The 22,759-nt window shown below is 45.8% G+C and overlaps 1 protein-coding gene across 17 annotated transcripts in view; it reads left to right on the plus strand.

The window, feature by feature from the left end:
• IKZF1 (IKAROS family zinc finger 1) overlaps positions 1 to 22,759 on the plus strand; it is a 262,341-nt gene that overhangs the window by 230,727 nt on the left and 8,855 nt on the right. For 6 of the 17 annotated variants that reach the window (XM_085607276.1, XM_085607283.1, XM_085607290.1 and 3 more), the window contains one exon: positions 18,322 to 18,456. The exons of 2 other annotated variants lie outside the window; for them this stretch is intronic. In XM_085607276.1, the coding sequence (XP_085463402.1) occupies positions 18,322 to 18,456 (135 nt within the window). The remainder of the gene's footprint in view (positions 1 to 18,321; positions 18,457 to 22,759) is intronic. 9 more of the 17 variants (XM_085607278.1, XM_085607291.1, XM_085607285.1 and 6 more) reach the window with 3 other exon arrangements.

Genomic DNA, 22,759 nt, shown 5'->3' on the forward strand with positions numbered 1-22,759 from the left:
TCTCTGCTGCAGTTTCTTCAGCAAGCAGTTCCAGCGCATGCCTGGGTATCCCAGCCAAATAATCTCTGTGGACGTAAGGCTGTGCCTCCATTTCCTTCTTTCCGCCCCCCCCGTGACACTCACAAGTACAACCTCTAAAATTGCACTTCATTACACTCCACTGCAAGCCACTGGCATTTGATGCCGCAACATATCCCATCGGGTAACCATAATGCTTGCCAGTACCTACACACTTCCCCAAATCCTTAGGCCTTACTGTGTGAACCTCAAGACCGGATGTAACTCTTGTAACACTGGGACACCCTCCGCCCCAGAGTAACTGCAAAAGCGCCTTCAGGGCCCGCATTGCCTGTCATACTTAATCATGCCTTCAAAACCCGTTCACTGCGTGCAATGTGTGCCTTACATCTAGGGTTGACTAAGCCCCTGATGATTCCCAAATTCGGAGGTACAAAATGATACCCATGTACCACACTAACAGTAGAAAACTACCTGCTCCTTCAACTTTGACTACACGCTGTGTCCTAGTAACAGTCGGCATGGATGCGCCGAACCATTCTTTCTCCTCCACCTTGGGTGTGTCACCCAGGGCCAGTGCTCTTGGCTAGTGGAGCCCTGGAGTAAATCATACGCATAACTTGCCTGTACTTTATTTTTCTATTGCCTCCAAGTCCATCTCTGTCTGCATGCGATCTAAGGATGCTGAGTCACCTTGCTACTGTCCCCACCCTGGCGTGAGTGGCAACGTACCACACTTCTGCTAAAGTAAACCAGGAAGCAGACAAGTGGATGGTGAGAACGGTAGGATAGTATGAAAAAGAATCCAAACCCTGCCTGCCCGCGGATTTTGACGGATGTTGTGTAGCTGTACCGGTGCACCCACCCTGGTGTGGGTTACCCAGCCCCCAGATTGGACTATTGCTGGGATGCAGTAGGGGAAATGTAGGAGCTTTACAACACTATAACAGCCCGAGTCCTCCAACAAGTGTACCCCACACCTTGAAGACCCTGCCCCCCTCTAAGGGCAACTACTCCAACCCACCTGGCTGGGCCAGCTATGGGGCGGGCAGTCTCATCCATCAGTGAAGCATCCAGAGGTACCCACTGGTTATGTCAAGGGACATCCATGTTAACTGGCCACTAAGTTTGCACCTCTCCAAAATTATAGATACAACTGTCCTGAACCAATGTTGTGTTTTAGTCCAGTACCCTTGGGGAATTGTCTTTTGTGCCTCACCGAGTCAGTCCCCTGCTTGTTTACCATATCAAATTCTTGCAGTAAATCCATACCTTAGGATGATAGGATGGTAGACCCAACAGGGTCGAATCCTGTGACCATGAGGTTGAGCCCTTGCTAAACTCCTTGCCAACACCCTTCCAGCTGGTGTCACTCTAGCAGTGCAGTCCAACTACCTCAGCAAGCTCTGTATGAAACCCAGTGATGCCTTGTCCTGTCCCCTGGCTATCTGGATGGGCAGAGCTAACTCCTGATCCTTGTCTGACAGCAGCCTGGCCTCGCCCGCAATGGTGTCCAGTTCTACACTGGAGCCCCCTGTGCTACCTCCTTTTACTGGTAGGGCCCAAAATAGCCTGACACATATCCCGCTCATCAGATACTGTCAAATTACTGGTTGCTAGCGAACTGCCAGCGATTGCCAGGGCAAGGCAGGTGGTCAGCTACCAGTGGGAATCCCAAACCCTCTACACAATCCCTTCGCATAGCCTTGAGGTGAATATGCAGGAGATACAGACTACCTAGGAGTCACAACTGGTTTCGGTTGGTGAAATCACTTGCGCCTGACCGAAAGCTGAGAGCCAATGTAGCTTCACCAAAGAATAGCTTATGGTGCCATAACGTGGTGGACGGCCTCTCATGGAAAATACAGATGGGGACCTAGAAAGGAGTGCCCCCTGAGATCTATCATAGGCGCATAACACCCAACAGTTTAAAAGGCTGCCAGGTGCCCTAGCTGTGTGCGGTCCCCATACATATGGGTCATGAGTGCGAGAAAAGTATCCCCGGGTATGGGGTTTTCTAAATACCTTTCCGCTAATATGCAAGTTCCGGCTGCCTTACCCAGACCAACCAAGGCAATGCGCAACCCGATAGCCTTTCCCCCTTGTATGATGGCACCCGTCTTCCTCCTAGCGCTCACACCATACTAGTCGCTGCTGCCGGCCAAATTCCCCCCTTGATTCTTTGGTCCATCTTCCTGCGACAATATGCCCCAAACATAGCACAGTTCACTCCCAGTTGTCGGCGACATGGAACCATGCAAAATAAAGACAAAGATTCCCGCACCCCTTAATGGTAAGCCTTAATGAACCCTTCTGAAACCTAAAATTCCAACTAACGATTAGGTGCCACCCTCTAGTGGAGTCTTCTATCCATAATCCCCCCTTAAGGATGCGAACCTGTCTGTATTGCTGTAGACATACTTTGCGCTGCGTGGGCAGCCCAATAGATGCATCCCCTAGGAAATTCGCCCCTAAATATCAATGCGTTAACCATTCCTGAAAACTATCTCCTTGTTATATTCTGGTCATCGTGTGCCTCTGAATAATCAGGAATTTATTCTTCTGTACTGCTGAAATGGGGGCAACCATAACTGAGGAAACCATAGTACAGGCAGGCATGGTGTGAAGTAATAATAATGCCTCACGTGGTTACAGGCAGAACGAAACAACCTGCATGCGGCCAGCTGGCTGCAGTTGTGAGTCGGATTGATGCACGCTACCACCAGGAAAGTATATACCCATTGTGGATGAGACAGTTGCCGGCAAGGGTAATTGTTGCCAGCTTGTCTCAAAATGTGTCATAATTTGCTTCGCTCAGTGAAGCGGAAAAGGTGGTTTTCCCTGACTGTGCCGCTTATTGGAGGGTGCCTGTCCCCTGATGCGCTGTCTGCATTCCTATGTGACCTAATAGTGCAAAGTGCCTCCCACGTGAACCTTAAAGCCAAGTTATCTGTCCTTGGAGGGAGGCGGAGGGGGGGAGGTCATAGCGAACAGCGGCAGAAAGTTTGCATCTATACTCAAAGACAACTAAATTCTGCCCTTTGTGGCAAACTCAAAGCGTTCGCTGCTGCGAGTTTACCCCACCTTCATCATTGTAGGCTCCCACATGCTAGACACAACATCAACCGAATGCAAACAGCCAGACAGTGCCACCTGGTGGCTAAAACACCCCCTGTGGGTAGATACAACGGCTAGATTGTTGCACCGCCAGGCATAACCCCTTGCCAATAATCGCCACCCTTCCCTGTCCAGTGACCCCCTCTACTGTGGCACAACTTGGCGCAAAAACCACCCTTACCTTTTACCTACCTACTGCTAAGTGCTTAAATGTAGAAAATGATATGCCAGGCTCACGTCAGGAGGCCACTTTTGCACCCCACATTGCTCCTGCCATGCTGCCAACTCACTAACCCTAACACTTGTGCAAGTGTGAAAATTCAGACTGTTCCAGGCCCCACCAGTGCTATAAGAATGGCTTGGGTAGCAGGCCAAAGTATTTTAAGTATATTGAAATAAAAATTGCCTGTTGTTGTGGTCATCTCTAAAATAGAGAGGCAGCGCCAACTTGTGGCGAGCTGTCACCCTCGCCGGCGTTGACAATTAAGTGACTGTGTTGAGCACCGGAAACCACCTGGTCAAAATTAGCACAAGTAAACTTGATGCTGTGGTTTACCATCAGTAGTCCATTGCAGCACTTGTGAAAGTCCAGGGGGTGACTGTCTCATATATGGGTTTAAACAGAAGAGGCTGTAAATAAATGACTAGTTCAACTATGTAAAGTGTGTGTCACTGACTTATTGTGGCAGGGTTGCAATATGTTTGTATACCTGTGCAGTATTCAATTCTCAAATGTATATAAAACATGATAGTCTGTGAAGGAATGAATGAAATAGTCATCATTGTACAACACAATGTTGATCCATAAAAGGAACAGGTGAACGAGGTTGTATTCTATACCTTTACATTAATAATGATTATTTGGGTTTATGCTAGGGTTTAACCCTCCCAATTGATTACCATTGGCCATGTGACAGCTTGCACTCGACGGCCACTGACCCGCACGTGTGGGAACTATGACCATGGTGACCCCAACAATAGCATAATGAGGTGGACACGACCAATGTCAAAGCTCGAATCGAAGCCAAGCAAATTGCCTAAGGTCATGTGATTTGTCGATGGGCACTTAATATGTTGCAGAGCCTTCTGACCTGAAAACCCCGCGGGAGAATGGATTAACCGGTGCAGGCTAAAGATGAGCCCAAGGGTCGGGGCCACACGACAGTAACTTAATTATGCATGTTCGTTTCTATAGCGCGAACACGGCCCACGAACACGGACAACAAGCTCATTACGAAAGATAAACCGTTTAAAATAATGATGAGCCCAAATTTTTGCTGACACTAAGATGTCAAAGAACACCCTTTATAAAAGTTACTTTTCTAGGAGAACTCTGTTTAACGGACCCAAGCAGATTAAACCTCTCGCATCACCTATTAGGATTGCACAGGCAATAAAATCACACTGTGCTGCACAGAGAACACGGTTGACAATTCTCGCAATGGCATCCTGCACATTTATGAAAAGCACACCAAGAAAATGATTCAGAGCTTGGCAGCAAGATGACAGACATAACATCACCACAACATATATATATATTTTGCCAATCAAACATTCAACACTAACAGTAGAACAATGTAATGTATGTATGTGTCTTCCTTCCTTACAGGAGAGAAGCCCTTCCCGTGCCCGCTCTGCAACCGAGCCTTGGCCGACCAGTCTAACCTGAGGGCGCAACTGCAAACTCTCTCAGACATGTAGAAGTACCATTACAGGTCTGCTCCCAGACCTTCTCCCGCCTGTCCCTGCTGCACAAGCACGAGGAGTCGGGCTGCCGCCTGGCGCAGACCGATGCCCGCCTGCCTCTCCCGGTTTCCCTGACTGAGCAGGGACTGTAGCGCCCCCGGTGGGCCGCGATAGTCCTGCGGGCGGGTGTGGAAGTGCTCCCAAGACCGACAAAGGGACCGGAATCAGCGGGCGGAGAGAGGGGCAAGGAAAGAGGCCAATAGGGCAGCGCCGGTCCAGTGGAGGGAAGTTCCAGTGGCCCGCTACCAAGGCTGAAAACAAAGAAAATAGAGGAACATCTCAGTTTCAAAGGACCGTGACACAAAAGCATTCTAAGATACAGAATGAACAAGGCTCAAATGTTTTAAAATTTCCTTCAAAAACGGTTAGATCCAGAGAGAACATATATATTGTAGACGATATTGGTACAAATTCTGGATATCATAAACCCGCAAACATGCCTCTGCAAGGAGCGTTGGTCTATCCCACTCATTTCCGAAACCAAATCTGTTCTGCCGAATGAATGCACACGGAAAGAGTAACGAACCTCACGGACATGGTCAGTTAAAAATGCAGGGGAGGGGGAAAGCATCCTCCTGGCCCTCCGCCCCTTTCGCCACCCCACCTCTAGTACGAATACTGCAACCGCCGGACCTTCGGCGTAGCCCCTCACCAGCAGATGCCGTCGGATTGGTAATTGTGGGCAAAGAGAGGAAGGGTGACAGTTGGGTAGGGAGCATCACGTTGCCCGCTGCACCCGCGAAATATCAGGCCCCTGCGGGCCAAGGCTCTGAACATAACATTTTTAGGGTGAGCGAAGGAGGAGCCATGTGACCTCGCCCCCCCCCCCCCCCCCACACGCCATATGAAGCCATCGCTGGCCGGGACATTAGAACCGTCTCCCCCATGTTGGAAAGCAGCAGAGTGGAGGCGCCTCGCAGCGTTCCTTGCCCCCCCACGCAACAACAGGCCCACGCAGGCTGGGGCCCTGGAACCATTCACACTTCTGGCACTTTTAGGACCAATTCACAAAGTCAGTGGCACTCTTCAATCAGATTTATAAATACAAATGACTGTATTTACGACTCTAAGGAACTTGAAAAAGGTGACCATGCACTGATAAATCATTTTGCTTCCATGATTTATTGTGTGGGTTGCATGCAGAATCGAGACTAGTCCTAGTCGTGAGCCACTACATGAGCTCTAAGTGCAAGCAAGCAGTCACGTCTGTGTGATGTGCATGGGGAAAGGGGAGTTAATCCAGAATTATCGAACTGTGCGCACGCATGGAGGGGCAGGTATGTCTTCTCAAACTTCTAACTCTGAAGGGGATCAAGTTGTCAATTCTGGAATCTTTTTTAGGTGAAATGGGAAGAATTGTACGTTTATAGATAATGCTTACCTACACCTCATTCAGCAAACATACGCATAAATATACTGGAGGTCCGAGATAAGAAATGGATACTGGACATAAGCAGTGGTTTCAGTTCACCCTAAACAATGTTTTTTTTTTGTTGAAAAATCTTTTTAATGAGGTTAAACAAAAACAAATCACATGCTTAATCAAGAGACAATTGACATGTTTCATCATACAGAACAGTCCACCATGTAAAACCTGCAGCGTGGTCAGGGGATATCTTGCCATCTTCGTCTTGAAAGTTGCAATTCTAGTTCCACTGTTGGGGATACACACAATTCTCCTTGATATGTATTCCATTTGCCCCACTTTCTGTCCCATTTTTTGGGGCACCCTCTTACTTTGAACACCTCTATCTCCGCAATCATACATTTGTCATATTCCCTGGTCCACATCCGTAGCGAGGGTCTGTCTGCCACCCCCCATTTCCTCGCTATCTCCCTCTTGACCAATGTGTAACCCAGTGTCATGAATTTAAACAATGTTAATTACGTGTCAGGAGAACATTCTAGAAAACTGCAGTGTTAGATGAGAATATGTATTAAATATTTAAAATATAGCAAAAATAGAATGTATGTTCACTTATGATTTTTTCTTGAGAATGTGTCTCTATGTCTAATCACAATAAAGCTCTCTTGGACTAATACCTCTCACAAACACTTTTCATGTGCAACAATCTAAAATGCAGTGGGGTCAAAAGGAGGCACACCCCTTTACCAACCAGAACTAACAAGTTAAGGCAGCATTACACTATCCTACAACAAGAGGTTGTCTTCCCTCAGTACACACAGATAACGTCTGTTCTGTCAAATCGTCCTTTTGTGAACAGGAGTTGTGAGCTGACACAGTGTATCTCAGGCAGTTGCGGCTACACACATCCAGTGCATGTACCACTGTAGCCAGCTTGTGGGTGATTTGGAGACTCTCTGGGGTAGATTTACAAGCCCCTTGCGTGGCCATTGCGTCACTTTTTTTGACGCAATGGTGGCGTAAACAATGCGGCCTATTTACAATGTGACGCATCTAGGGAGATGTGTCACATTGTAAAGCTCTGCTGCACATTATACCTGCATCAGGTATAATGTATGCAGGGTGGGCATTCCTCCGCAGGAAGGCCTCGTAAAAGTGACGCAGTGAAATCTACAAGATTTCACTGAGCCACTTTTAGGATGCCACTGCGCCAAAACCTTACGCCTGCTTCAAGCAGGCGTGAGGAGTGACACAGTACAGTAAGTATTGGCCTCAAAATACATTGCTGGAGTTGTGTCATGCTTGCGACACAACTTCAGCAATGCGTGACTTTTGGGACAACAGATGCATCAGAATTTCTGATACATCTGCTAATCCTTGCACCATGGAGCACTGTATTGTAAATACAGCGCATCCATGGTGGCGCAAGGACATTTATTGCTGGTGCAAGGAAACTGACGCATCTATGCAGATGCGTCAGTTCCTTGTAAATCTGCCCCTCTGTTTCCTCACTACAGGGCCCGTCTAACTTCAAATGCCTCATTTGTTGCATTTTCTGTGTCAGTCCAGTTAGGTATCAATGTGAGTCCAGTTTAGATTAGGGGTGGGCGGAATTTGCGAAAGTGACTTTCGCAAATTATCGCGAAAATGTTAAAAATCTCCGCAAACACGCGGAAATATCACGAGGATGCGGAAGTTTTTATCCCGCCCGTTCGCGTTATTTTCTGTGTGGTCGCGGCTCGCCAACTTACCCATGCGGTTGCTCGCGGGCGCGGCCATCTTGTTTTCACTCTTCTCGCGGTGCATGATCGCGAGAAGAAAGACGTGATCGCGCGACCAATGACATTACTGCGGGCGCGAACTGTCGCGAGACAGCGCAAATGGCTACCAATAATCCAACATGTCATAGAGATTGCGACCGGATCGGGAAAACTTGTCGGCGAACGCGGGGATTCAGGTAAGGCGATCGCACGCGCGCCAGAATGTATTATTTTACAGCGCGAGCAAGAAACAAATTATCGCTAAGCTGCGGAATGCGGAAATTTTGACATTTTCGCGCTCTCCGCGGAACGCGAAAATGTCAAATTATCGCAATTTCCGCAAGCGGAACGGAAATTTAGCCCAGGCCTAGTTTAGATAAGGTTAAAACTTGACTCCAGTCTCACATTTGAAACCAAATTTCTGTCTCCATGCCACTTCAAATATTATTCAATAGCTATATTGAGACATTAATTTAACTTTCTTAGGAGCTGTATTTGTCTAGGATTTGTAAGCCACTTTGTGTGAATGTGTGTAATTGCACTGGCAATTAACCTTCTTTATGATATACAGAACAAACTAAATTGTTTTGGCCATTAATTGACCCTTAAGTATTGGTTGATTGTTACTACTCATCTCAATCTTACACATTTTCTCAGCCTAAATTTTTTTAAATGAAGTTATAACCAGAAAGGACTCAAATATATTTGCAGCAAGGGCATAACACACAGAGTTATAATACCAGGATTGAAGTAGTTGACTAGCAGGTTACAGCAAGAGATATGCAATAAACACACATTAATCCAAACTGAGTTATCTTAATACCGTACAAACAAATACGCTGCAAGTCACATGTAGTGCTCTCCATTAGGCACAATATTACCCAAGCTATTTTATGACATTTCAAACTTATGATGATCAAATAACACTGTCAGGAGTGCATTAACCACCTAATCTGTCCTACCAATGTTTTAACCTGGAAATTGATGGATGAGATCCCTGTAGCAGGTACCGTTAACATTATAAGCCAGTGGTTCCCAAACTTTATAGTACCATGACCTAATGTTTGAAACAACAACTGTATCTGGCTGATGAGCCCATAACTAGGGTGAAACCAGCCCTGAGTTGTTTGTGTTCTGGTTCATGGAGGATCAGGCCCAGCAATTCGGGCTGTACTGTTCCCATGAGGAACAGGGTCAAGACTGATTTGCATTTGGCGGGTTCCAAACTGAGGTGGCATGGTCTGCAAAAGAGCAATGGCTTGGAATGCTACCCCGAGCGATTGCCAGTGGTTAGACAAATTGTAAGGATCCCTCCAATCACCTTTTATGTGTTGCAGGTACCATAACATCATAAGCCAGTGGTTCCCGTTTTTTAGAACTAATCTTTTGCAACCCACTGAGCTTTCATTGACATGAGGGGGGGCATTTTTTATTGTAACTAAAGCATTGTGTGTTAGCACAATGTCATTTAGAGACAACACCTTTTCCATTGAATTGGGCAGTAAATTTGCACAGGCATACAGTTCGGCTGATAAAACTATATTGAACACAAATGCTAGTGTGTGGTTATCGGTTTCAGTGAATATTTAACATTTGTGCACCAACAGGTAAAGTGTCTTGACTTGTTTTGATCTTATTAAAATCTTTGTTTTCAGCACCGGTCAGAATGACATAAAAAAGGCACTACATTTTTGCTTACCCAACCGCTGAATGTGTACAGTTCATTTACAAGTATTTATATCTTGTTGTGTGTTCCAAAAAATAACATCCTAGAGCCTTTCCTTTCACACACCTGTACCTTGTCATATAATGCACTTTACTTTTATTTTTCTGACTGCAAAGTGAGAGGAGTTTGTAAACACCAGTCCCCATGGTTAAAAAAGGAAGACATAGCCTGACATGTGACCTCTGTCTTTTAACACCTTCGCTGCGGCGCGAATTCCGCCGCAGCGCTGGGGGGGTTTGGGGGCAGCACGGTGGCGCGGTGCTCATGACGGAACCGCGCAGTCATGAGTCACGGGCGAGCTGTGCTCATGACGGCGTGGTTACGTCACGACTCCGCCCACTCTCTAATTCGCCCGCACAGGCGGGGAATTCGAGCCGCGTGGGAGGAGCGGCCGCTCCATGACGGAACCACGCCGTCATGAGCACACGCCGACCGTGGCTCATGACGGCGTGGTTCCGTCAAGGGCACACAAGGGGTTAAGCTCAGCAAACGTGACAAGATAAATACAGCGTCACTTTTGCAACCTATCGAAATGTAGCTGGGGAACCACCAGTGGTTCGACCCACAGTTTGGGAAGCACTGCCATGAGCCATCTTAAAATGCCATCTGTAACAGATAAAGAAATTCGGACCATCTTTGCTAAGCATGCTCGCTCAATGATTTAGACAGTTGCCATGGTAGCTGTGGTGGGCATAAGTCATGGATTTGAATTAAGAGAGGCAGGCCCAGCTTTCCATCCTTCCAAGTTACAACAGTGCTTAATTTGTGCCAGTGGTTTCTTGTGCTCGGCACCAGCACTTTATTGTGAATACCAGCACCTATGACAGTCTGCCACATGGTGGCAGTGTCTGTGTAATTTAGACATAAGCAGAACAACAGTTATTTAATAATCCAATATACATTAAAAACGACTAATAGTTGCCACCCAAGCCATTCTTATGGCTTTGGAACCTGGAACAGTCTGTATTGTCACACTTGCAGGATTTTTACGGTTAGTAGTTAGGTAAGTACTGTCCCTGGTAGGGGAACTGGATGGATCAAGCTCTAGTGGCCTCAGGACAAGGGCTCTGGCACTTATTTTATTACAAATTAAGTAATGACTCACAAACACCATTAGACCATTGTGAAGCGTTATATAAAGCAATTATTCACACATTGACTATGGTGCGCTCAACATTTACAAAATGGCCTTTGGCAGTGATGCAGAGTCACTGGCCATAATCAGTGGCATGACCATGCTGCACAACAGGTTGTGGCAGAGTGTTTAGGCAGTGCTTAATTTGCAAAAGAATTAGTGCCGGGGCTGTCGTCAAGAGGCCACTGCAGCTTGTACCCCATATTCCCCCTGCTATGCTGCCAATGATAGTAACAACACAAGTACTAACAGTCACAATCCTACAAGCGCGACAATTCGTATTATTTCAGGCCCCCAAAGCTATGAGAATGGCTTGGGTGGCAGGTAGTATTCATTTTTAATGTATATTGAGTTAAAAATTAACTGTTGTTGGAGTCATCTCTAAAATAGCCAGCTAGCGCCACCTTGTGTCAGACTGTCACAAGCCCCGGTGCTGACAATTAAGTGCCAGTGCCAAGCACCGGAAAGCACCGGCTCAAATCAAGGACTGGGTTTAGGGCATCTCCCTTCAGTGTGATCACAATCCTCCCGATTTGTGTCAGTAAAGAATACGAAAAGGAGTTTCGTATGCCTTATGTGCTGCACAAGCTCCTAAACCTCCCCTCCTTATACGCAAGCAAACACTGCCCGTTACATGTACTTATCACAGCTGACATTCACAGAGGTGCCCGTTCTAGGCATCACACAGGGGCGGGGCAAACATTGGTGCAGCAGGTGCAGTGGCACTTATAGCCAGATATCTGAGGGGCCCATTGAACCCTGACAGCTGCTATATTATACTACCTGAACGACAGTCATAGGGGCCATTTTCGGTGCCCAGGGGCCTATTACATCCTTGCTACGCTACTGCGCATGACAGTCTGCCCTAGGGGTTATTGAAACCTACCTGCTTGAAAATAGATTTCGAATTTAAAGGCGTATGTAATTTCAAGGCTTTCTGTGCGACCTGCTTCTCAATGCACTGTGTTTATAAGGTGGTACTGTGCACTATAATGCACCGGAGAATCGTCAGTGCCAACAAAGACGTAATTAAAATGCTTGGATGTTAAGTAAGGGACCCTTGGTCCTTGTTATAAGTGCAGCTTCTGAGTTTAACATTGTGTATTCCCACTTGTTTACAATGACAGTACAACAAACACCAATATCCGAACCATGCCTAGACCAATCACTTTTACAGGCCACAATGCCCCACTGCAAGCGAGATGCCCCTGAGGGGGGGAGGTGAACCAATTGCAACTACTTCGAATAGAGCAATGAAACCCATTATCCACTCTTCAGTTCCTTAAATGCTTTGGGATTAAGAAGGCAAGAAGAAATTGCCATATGCAAAGAAAAAAAAAGCGATTTCTAAAGTCTCGATATGAGGGCATAGGCTGAAGATATGGAGCGTCTGCCTGAGGAGTTGCTGAAGGATGAAGGTCCATGAGTGGCATGAAATATTTAGATATGCCCGTGCCAATAAACTCAAAGATGGAATAATAAACACTTATGTGTAATTGACTTAACATTTTGATATGAAGGAATTTCTTTATCCCACATCTATAGTATTATGGTGTGCACTTTTTGCACCATGAGCACAATTGTACTCTTGATGTAGTATCCGCAATCATCTGCACCAACATGAGTGCTTACGCTTAGCATCATATACGCCCCACACATATTGGCACTGTTCTTTTTTACTGCTTGCCAAATCTTCATGTTTGACTAGAAATGTTCTAAACCCCTTCCCTATTGGTTGGATTGTAATGTTACGAGATCCTAGAATCTTTTTTTTAATGCAAAACGTTATGTTAGTAATTTATAATCAGGGGCATGAAAGACTATCTAACAGCTAAGAACAAATGGATAGGCCACCAGACATCATACAAACCTAGCAATGGTCAGGCTGTCCCATGACTGCAGTGGGAGTTGAAATGATACATTCAGACATATCTTCAATAATTGTAGTGCAATTTCATCCAGGAGAGAGGATCTGGTCCGTCGGCTGCGCTGCCGACTTTGGTGCTGGAAACCAGGGTTCGAGCCTCGGGGTCGCGTCCACATCCTGTGATTCTGGGGAAATCACTTCATCTCCCCGTGCCTGAATGTGTAATGTAAATACGGTGCTCATGTAAAGCGTTCCAATACCTTCGGGTCGAGTTCGAGCTATATAAAAATGCAACAAAAAATCCAGTCAGGATCTGGGCCGTTGTATATATCCAGCACAAAGGTGTTTGAAGATAACTGCATCTCTGAGTAGTCATGGTCGCTGAGAATCCTGGATGTGGAAGAAGACAGTTCCTCGTGTGAGTCACGCGGTCTACTATGTGTCAGATGAGATGTGTTTCTACTTTGCTGTGCGGCTTTTAATTTCAATACATCGTGACATCGAGAAGATGGCTGTCCTCTTTGTTCATTTGACTGGGAAGTCAATAACTTTTAGGATGTTGTTTTTTAAATGGATGGGTCTCTCACATTTTTGGTTCGCTGCGTTGTGATCGAATTTTCTAACAAAATAGATTACCTTTGAAGTCATAATTACCCATAAATGGTAGAAACCCACTGCAATTCTCATGTGACCTGCATGATGATGGAAAGGCAAAAAGAGCCTATGGATGGATTTTTAAAGAGTCCGAAAGAGGATTGGACGGAAATAGTAATTCCGCTGAACCAACATGTCTTTCTCCTGAGTTCTTGTTTTATCTGTCCACCTCAAACTAATCTTTCAGTAAAAGTCACTTTGAAGTGATTCCCAATGCTTGAAGGGACAGATTCTGACAGTTACTTTCCACGGTATTGTTATGTTCTGTATAGCTCTTACTAAGCCGTTGTTTGCTTTGTGTGTCTTTTTGCCTTGTGGCATTATTTTAAGTAGGCAGTGTTCTACTTGTGGAGGACTGAGTAATGAAGGAGATTGATTTTTATTTTTATTGAAACTGCAAAACTCTTGAGGTTGGTGGTGTTTCTTTGAAACAGAGCTATCTTGCAACAACAGGTCTTGCACCAAGTTATTTTGATCAATGACCATTCTCTCAAAAGCAGCCTCTCTGAGTCACTTCTTCTCATAGTTGCCTTTTTTTCCCAATGAAAAATTCCAGCTGTAGTTTTCCACTTTATTTGGGAAGATCAGTCACTAATGAGATACATATGATGCGCTTTGATAAAAGTGTTAAATGGTGGATGCATTTGTTCTTAATGAATACTCTTAGTTAAAAAACACAAAGAAGTATGATAAATTAATTTTCAGATGCTGCTGCGTTATGGTACCCGAATAGTGAGGCCTAAATATTGTCCGACAAAAATATTGTGTCCTAAATATTGTTTCTTAACGCGCTACTGACCTGGTGACGGGTCTCTGCTTCTGAGCTTGCCGTGAGGGGAACGGCTCGGTCCTCAGGTTTACCCGCTTATCTTTCCGCTGCTACTGCTGTCACCATTGCCGTGAGGGAAACGGCTCCAGGAAACTACAACCCCCAGCGGCCTTTGCCCCGGGCGCACACTGCCGAGGTCATCGTTGCGCCCGGGCTGCACTTAAGCCTGCAGAGCACCCCGCGGCGCGGGACGCGCTACTGATCTGGTGACGGGTCTCTGCTTCTGAGCTTGCCGTGAGGGGAACGGCTCGGTCCTCAGGTTTACCCGCTTATCTTTCCGCTGCTACTGCTGTCACCATTGCCGTGAGGGAAACGGCTCCAGGAAACTACAACCCCCAGCGGCCTTTGCCCCGGGCGCACACTGCCGAGGTCATCGTTGCGCCCGGGCTGCACTTAAGCCTGCAGAGCACCCTGCGGCGCGGGACGCGCTACTGACCTGGTGACGGGTCTCTGCTTCTGAGCTTGCCGTGAGGGGAACGGCTCGGTCCTCAGGTTTACCCGCTTATCTTTCCGCTGCTACTGCTGTCACCATTGCCATGAGGGAAACGGCTCCAGGAAACTACAACCCCCAGCGGCCTTTGCCCCGGGCGCACACTGCCGAGGTCATCGTTGCGCCCGGGCTGCACTTAAGCCTGCAGAGCACCCCGCGGCGCGGGACGCGCTACTGACCTGGTGACGGGTCTCTGCTTCTGAGCTTGCCGTGAGGGGAACGGCTCGGTCCTCAGGTTTACCCGCTTATCTTTCCGCTGCTACTGCTGTCACCATTGCCGTGAGGGAAACGGCTCCAGGAAACTACAACCCCCAGCGGCCTTTGCCCCGGGCGCACACTGCCGAGGTCATCGTTGCGCCTGGGCTGCACTTAAGCCTGCAGAGCACCCCGTGGCGCGGGACGAGCGCGGGCAGCGCCCGGGCGAAGCCCGGGCAAAGGGCGGGCCGTCTGTGGCCGTCCGGGGCCAAAGGAGGCCGGGCTGGGCCATATCCCTTACCTTTTACTTCCAAATCTGACTAAGGTGACGCCCTCGCCAGGACCACGTGAAACTCCATTAAGGGAGGGGGGCAGCAACACAGGGACACTGGACAAATACTTCAAATCTGCCAAAGGAGACGCAGGCAAAGAAAATTCTCTGGAGAGACGCAGGGCGGAGCGGCGGCGCTCCATTGAATCCATGAAGAGCAGACCCTTGACAGAGATCATCCCGTATCCTATTTCTCAAGAGGAAGGTACGCCCCCCAATAGCTTAAATCCTCTGACTCTTGAGGACTTCCCCCTCTTATTTCGGGAAATTTCTAGTTCCCCTGGGTTGCTCCCGGAAAAGTTCATAGACACAACTCCTCCCACGACATGTGTTACCCCCGTTAATTTGGTCACCCAAACTCCCCCTTTGCATGCAATTAAGAAAAGTAAGCCAAAACAAAGTGTTGTGGTGGAGCTGCATAGGCCTCCACCAAGCAAACGTAGTAGGAAGTCAATGGGGGGGAGGGGGAAAGCCAAACCATTACATCTAGATTTTGGCAAAAAACATACAAACGCACTACAATCTGGGAGGGACAATGAGACTGTGCCTATTGCTCTTCCCTCCAAGGCCCCCAGCACCAATATAGCTGCTACTAATAACGACCCAGTGGCCAATACATCTAATATAAATCCCCCCCTCACATCTATAGGGAGTATAGAATTCCTACTTTGTTCCCTTCTGCAGCCCATTAGCGATAGCCTGAAAAAAGTGGAGATTAGGCTCACTCTACTAGAGACATCACTTACTACCTTGAACACCTTAGTTAGTAAGCATATATGGGACCTCATCTCCCCGCAGGAAACCCTCCTAAAATAGGAGTCCCACAGGGTGCCAACAAAGTCCCCCCTCAGAGCGTGCCTACTGCCCCCCCCTGCAGCCATTAATGGCTATTTCAGTCCAGGCACCGCGCAGTAACTCAACCCATAGGCCTTTACAACCAATAGACTCTGCCCCTCAAAGTTTCCAGACAAGGATTAATGGCGGCCACCAAGAAGCCGGCAGCGCCCCTCTATTCTCCCCGGGCCGGCAAGCCCCAAGACCACGGAGACCAGATCTGCCGCCAGAAGCTAATAGTCTAACGGTGGTCCTAGCAGGTGCCCCCCATCTAAGATCAGGGGAAAATGAAGCCTACCAATCCCTAAAGAAAAAGGTCATTAAATGGCTAAATTTGAACTGACCCCTACCATCCCATTTTAATAATGAGATTATTATGGTTAGAAGGGTCCCTTGGTTAGGGAAGACCAGAAAAACAATAATAGGGGATTGCATCTTGGTAACTTTTAAAGATCCGGGCACTGTTCTGCATATCTGTGAAGGAATAAATAGATCACTGGATTCCACTATTCAGACCCTTCCAGTATCCTTCTTTTTCCCCCCTATCCGCATGCACCATGCTCCATTGCATGATGAGTGGATAAGGGTGGAACATAGAAGCAGACATAAGGACTATGTACAACGCCCAAATCTTCAACTGCAGGACACACCCTATTTTCATTTCAACCGTTTCAATTGTTTGAATGGTTTGGATGGGGTTGATTGACTTTCCGCTTACACGCCAATGATCCAAGATTGCGGCTCCTGTAGTCTTTCCAAGCCATCCACCCCGATTGTTGGTAAAACCCTTGGTCCACTGAACGATCCAGAGTTCCTGGATGATGGCACCAGCAGACTTTTTGATCTATCTGCCCACAATGTTGACAATGCCTCTGGAATATTGAATGAGCCAACACCTGTGGAGAACGGCTCCAGTGGACTTTCCGAACCATCGGTCCCTACTGTTGGTAATGCGTCAGAATTCCCGATAGCAGTAGAGTCTGGAACCATCTCCTCTAACCCCTCTGGCACGGCAACTAATACCCCTGAACATCTGAGGCTAATTTGCTGGAATGTTGCTGGATTGGCTAATAAACTGGGTGACCCGGACTGGGCAAATTATATCGAGACTGGAGACGTATGTATGTTCCAGGAAACCTGGGCCAGAGAGGACTATGGTCACCAAGGCTACATGTCATTCTTCATTCCAGCGAGGTGGGAAGGCAAAGGTCGTCCGTCAGGAGGGCTTACGACCTGGGTCGCCTCTCATCTGGGCTGTGTGGCAACGCGGTTGTCGGCTAACTCTGAAGATATCCTTGCGGTTTCATTATCATGGCCCAACCAAGCTAAACTTGTGTTTATCAACATTTATTCTAGGCCAACGGGAATTGCAAAGGAATCACCGACCATAGATGAACTCTCCAACTTTATATCTGACCTATCGAGTGATTCATTCTATGTAGTGGGAGGGGATTTTAATTCTCATTTTGAGCCACTCCCTGGCCTCCTGGACGGGTTATCATCGAAAGAAGAGGCCAGATGGGCAGTGCCTTTAGTGGAAGCTCCATCTCCGAAGGCTTGGACCCCACTAGCACTACAAATTACAGCCCTCACCCTAAAGTTCGGAATCAGAGCTTGTAATGGGCGAATGAAATCCGACATACCCAGTTTCTTAAAAATATCACCCCATTGGAGTTAATAACTGAACATCCCCACCCAATGGCTTAAATAGATTATTACTGGTTTTATTTTTTGACTTTTTTGACTTTATAACTTTTTTCTTGTAGATCTTGTAAGTGCTAAATAATATCATGAAGCTTCATGCTCGCATCTAGATTAGTTTTTGGATGTCATTCTTTGTGCGAAACGTAGAAGCATAACCCAAAAACGTCTCCCCTGAAACAACTATTCTCTGTCTTCTCTCTGTCTATTCTCCATTGTGCAGAACCGTGAAGTGCTCAGCGGCTGCCTTTTCAACCCTTAGGTGTTGCTGGTCATGGTTCTTGTATTGTTTAGATGCATAAAGAACTCTCAGTTGGAGTATGCATTTATGATGTAAAGAATTACTTTTAGACCGCTACCCCCTCCAGGTGTCGTGAAGGAACATTTAATTATTGATAGATTTGGCCAATAGGAGATGGAAAAACTCTGATCACCTCTTTACCTGTGTTCCGCCATTCTGTTCTAATTGTGAGCTAAGGACTTTGGATTTTATGAAAGGTGTTATAGATCCACAGGTGTGTGAATAACCTCTCTGATTTGATTTGATTTCAGTAGTAAAAGAGGAATCTAATCCCAGCGAGATGCCAGAAGACCTGTGCAAGATAGGGTCAGAGAGATCCCTTGTGTTGGATAGACTAGCCATCAACGTCGCCAAACGTAAGAGCTCTATGCCTCAGAAATTTGTTGGTAAGAGTTTACTGCCTCTTAACACATGCCTTGCAGGTGTTGTTATCTTTTGCTTTATAATTTGCCTGCTCTCCTGAGCTGATGAATGGAAAAGAGAGAAGTTTATTTAATGTGTTTGCTCAGCGAACTGCATTTATAATTGAAAGTTATTTTTCGTTGATTGAGAAATATTCCAGTCAAGCTGTATTATTTGTTCTTAGGTTTTTATGAATAAATGCCAGGCCTATTTATATTTATATTTCAAGATGCTACCATGTTCTTTTACTGGAAAGTTAGTTTGCAATTCTCTCATTTGTGCCTGAGAAGGTATGGGAGAGTGGAGGGTAGTATAGAATTGAACAAAAACATGGAGGACGGAAATTGACTTCAAGGATGGAGGCTTTGATGAGATGTTTCTTTGTTTTAACAAAAGGTGCCCTTTACAGGTTGAGCCAGTCCCACACATGTAGACTTTGGTCTTTTGCAAACAATTGTCTCTACCAGCTGTCCTATATATATGTCTTGCTTGTAGAGATTAGAGAACCCATTCTCAACATTTATTTGTCAGAACAGAACTTTAGTAGGATGTACTGTACGTGAAGCCAAAGGGCTTCACGTGTGTAAGGTTTTTTATCTTTTTTCTTTAAATAGGAAAAATGCTCTATTCACATTATTTAATGTGTATAGGCTTGAATAATATCAGTCACCGTTGACAAGTGTATACTACTTTGCAGACTTTTTGCATGATAAAGGAGGAAATATTTACACATGCGGTACCACTCTCCATTACCCCTAATTCTTCTGGGGTTTTCTTCCCAACAGTAGTGAACATGACTAAGCCTTAGATATTACCTTTTCTTTTTTTTTTTTTTAAAGATAACGTGTTTGGTGTGCCTCCTCAGGCAGTTTCTTCTTTTTTTTTTTGCAGCGTTTTATATAGCGCAAACTTGACCCGAATCCAATCAGGTATCAGAGCGCTTTACATAGCACCAGTTATGTTACATGAGGACATTCATTTTTTGTTTGTTTGTTCGGCATGGGGATATTAAGTGATTTGCCCAGAATCACAGGATGTTTAGCGTCATTACCGAGACTCGGACCCAGTTCCCCAGGTCCGAGGTCGAGCGCCCTAGCCGTTAGGCCAACTCCTCTCCCCCTAAAGTTGGATTATAGTCTTATACATTATTTTCTTTGTTTGAGGCTTGATATCATGTGTGCAGCTCTCTAGAGACCTTTACAGTGTAGGGGTACATCACGGAGGTCGTGAAAGAGACAAATGGCGTGGAAAGTCATTTAAGAGCAAATGAATGGAGGTGAAAACTAAAGGAGTGGGAGATCCTTTAGGATACAAATGCCTGTAGGGACAGGTGGGTCTTGAGTTGCTTTCAGGAATATCTGATTTTGGTGATATTGCTCAATGAATACACTTTCCCTAAACGATTTTAATCTTGAAGAGAGCACTGTTAGGCAGTTGTGGGAGGCTGATTTTAGGCATCAGGTTAGTTGGAGAGGTATCTTGGATCAGAGCCATGTGAAGCTTAATGTGCTAGGCAGACCGTTCTTAAACCAATCCTTAGTCTGACGGTCAACCAATGGAGTGATTTGTGAGCTGGTGATAGGTGGGCTGAGCCTTTCGAGCAACACTTGAATTGGGTTGAATGGGCTTGTGCTTTCTATAGGTTACTCAAGGTTCTTTGTTTTATGAATCAAGGGGCATGTTATAAGGCCTTTATCGCCGCTTTAGCGGCACTTTTTGCCGCTAAAGCAGTGATTTTTTATCGCCCTATCAGCAAGCTGTCGCTAACAGGTGTTAGCGACAGCTTTCTGGCGATAGTAGACGGTTTTCCTATCGCCTTGCATGCCAGCGATAATTATCGTTAATGACATGCAAGGTAGGCGTTCACAACTAAAAGCGACTGAAAACAGTCGCTGACACAACTTCCCCCTATTAGCAATGCAGGCGAACCGATAAAAAATGTCGTGCTAAGCGCGATTATAGCTAGTATTTAACACCTGCTTAAAACATGACTTATCTGTTTCTTCAATGGGAAGTGGATTGTCAGGCTAAGTCCACCATGGCGTTAATGCGTGAATATCGCTGGATTTACAGCGATATTCAGGCATTTCGCCGCTATCGCTGGATATTTTATCACAGTGGTGATAAACGTTGCTAATAGCGTGTTATCTCCGCGAAAATATCCAGCGATAGGCGGCGATAAAAACAAACGCGCTAAGTGCGTTTTGCGATAATTATCGCAAGTTGTTGCTGATATCCCCCCAAGTTCTAGACTGGTAAATCACTGCTACTAGAAGTGAGCTTCAGAGTAATGTATGAATAAAGGACTATCCACTCGTCATTAAACAAAAGCTAGTTTACAGGTGGAAATGACTCTTATATGGCACACAAATTAGGTGCTAATATTCTTAATTATTTTTGCATGGGACGAAAAGGTAACCATTATCATATGGCTTAAAACAAAGGATTGAGTGTGATGCTAAGCTGTTCCAAAGATATACAAGTATATGTTTTTAGGACTCTCAGAATGTTTAAGGCCTAGTTCTTGCCCAAACTGAGTTTCTTCATTTAACATTTGTGCCTCTGCATACTGTTTATTGTCTAGTCTCAGGACTACTATGCCAACCTTTGTAATGTGGTGTTATGGCCTCGCTACGTGGTTGTCATAATATGGCAAAATGTAAAGTGATGGAAAATGTCATAGAGAGCTTTCATGTAAGACTTGCTCCACCAGAGCCCAAACGCTGAGTGGCTGAATGCAGCTCATTTTGTCTCTTCTTGGAGCCACCCACAGGTAGAGTTTGTGCCCCACCATCAATTTCTCCCTCCTTTGGTTGTTCAGCTGTTCATCTAATTTTATCAATTGCAGTTTGGCATATTGTATTGGCACTAAGTTGTCAGTGTCTGAACAGTAGTGGAATTCAGAAGTCAGAACGCAGACCTCTCTGCACGAATGTTCAGTGTATTATTGCCCATATGTTTCATGCACACTTATTTGAGAAATATGTATATCTCAAAAGATTGTTTTGATAAAAGTTTAGCTTAAATTAGAAAGTCAAAAATATCCAGTGGGACGATGCTGCAAGCTGCAACTGAAAAGGGCTCCACAATTTTCATTGAAATGTAAGTTGGGTTGTGCACAGCTGTGCCCCTCCCATCCTGCCAGGATGGCCGTTCCTACCAACCCTGAGTTCGCCTTTGTGTTACTGTCTGGGAGGAATACACAAAGATCAACTGCCAACCACACCATGGGTCATGTGATCCTTGGTGCAGGCTGCAGGCACCAAATGGTTAGGACTAGGGATGGACAGAACACGCGGAGTTTTACTCTGCGGAAATCCACAGAGTTACATAAAAACTCCATGAGCTTCCACAGAGTTCTTTGAGCAGGCGGAATTCGGCACATCACGCTGATTTTTAGCACCAGGAGCTTGTCCCGCGCTGTAAAAGCAGCACGACGGCACCTTGCAGTGCACCAGAGGGCGCTGGTTCTTTCTACTCAAGTGGCAGCTGGGTGGCATTTTAACACCTGGAAATCACGCTAGGGTACATAGATTTTCACTCGTGCTCACAAACTTAATATTGAAGAAAAGAGCACAAAAAATGTCCACCACGCGGCGATTGGCAGAGTTTTGCCAGAACTCCGCTTTACAAATGTAACATGGAGTGGGCAAAACTCTGCGAACTTCACCGGCGGAGTGGGGTTTATCGCCCACCTCTTGTTAAGACAAGAAAATGTTAACTTTTTAAAAGTGACATTTTCAGTATTGTTACTTAAAAATCTGACTTAACCATTAAAGAGGATTTTAAATTATAATTCCTTGGGCACCAAACATGACATTTCTACCTGTTCCCAAACAGAAAACAATAGGTAACCCAAAGTTGTCCTGTGGGAGAGGTAAACCTCAAAGTAGTCAAACCGAATTTTGGAGTTTTTCATTTCAAAGGCAAGTGAAATTTAATAGTACATGTCCAATTTTTTTAATGCGATGCACCCTGCCGTATGGGCTGTTTAGGACCTACTTAGGGGTGATTTATACATATTAAAAAGGACATTTTTGGCCTGGCCAGAGGTTTATTTTGCCAAGTCTGACTGCCATTTCAAAACTGCACACAGGCTGCAGTAGCAGACCTGAGACTTGTTTTTAAGGGCTACTTAAGTGGGCTCACAATTAGTGTTCCAGGCCCACTAATAGCATTTAAATTTACCATCCCAAGGTATATGGTGTACCAATTTACTAGGGACTTATAAGTAAATTAAATATGTCAATCTGGTGTAAGCCAATTTGACCATATTTTAGGGAATGA

This window comes from Triturus cristatus, chromosome 5_2 (assembly GCF_964204655.1).
Source record: "Triturus cristatus chromosome 5_2, aTriCri1.1, whole genome shotgun sequence".
Classification (NCBI taxonomy): domain Eukaryota; kingdom Metazoa; phylum Chordata; class Amphibia; order Caudata; family Salamandridae; genus Triturus; species Triturus cristatus.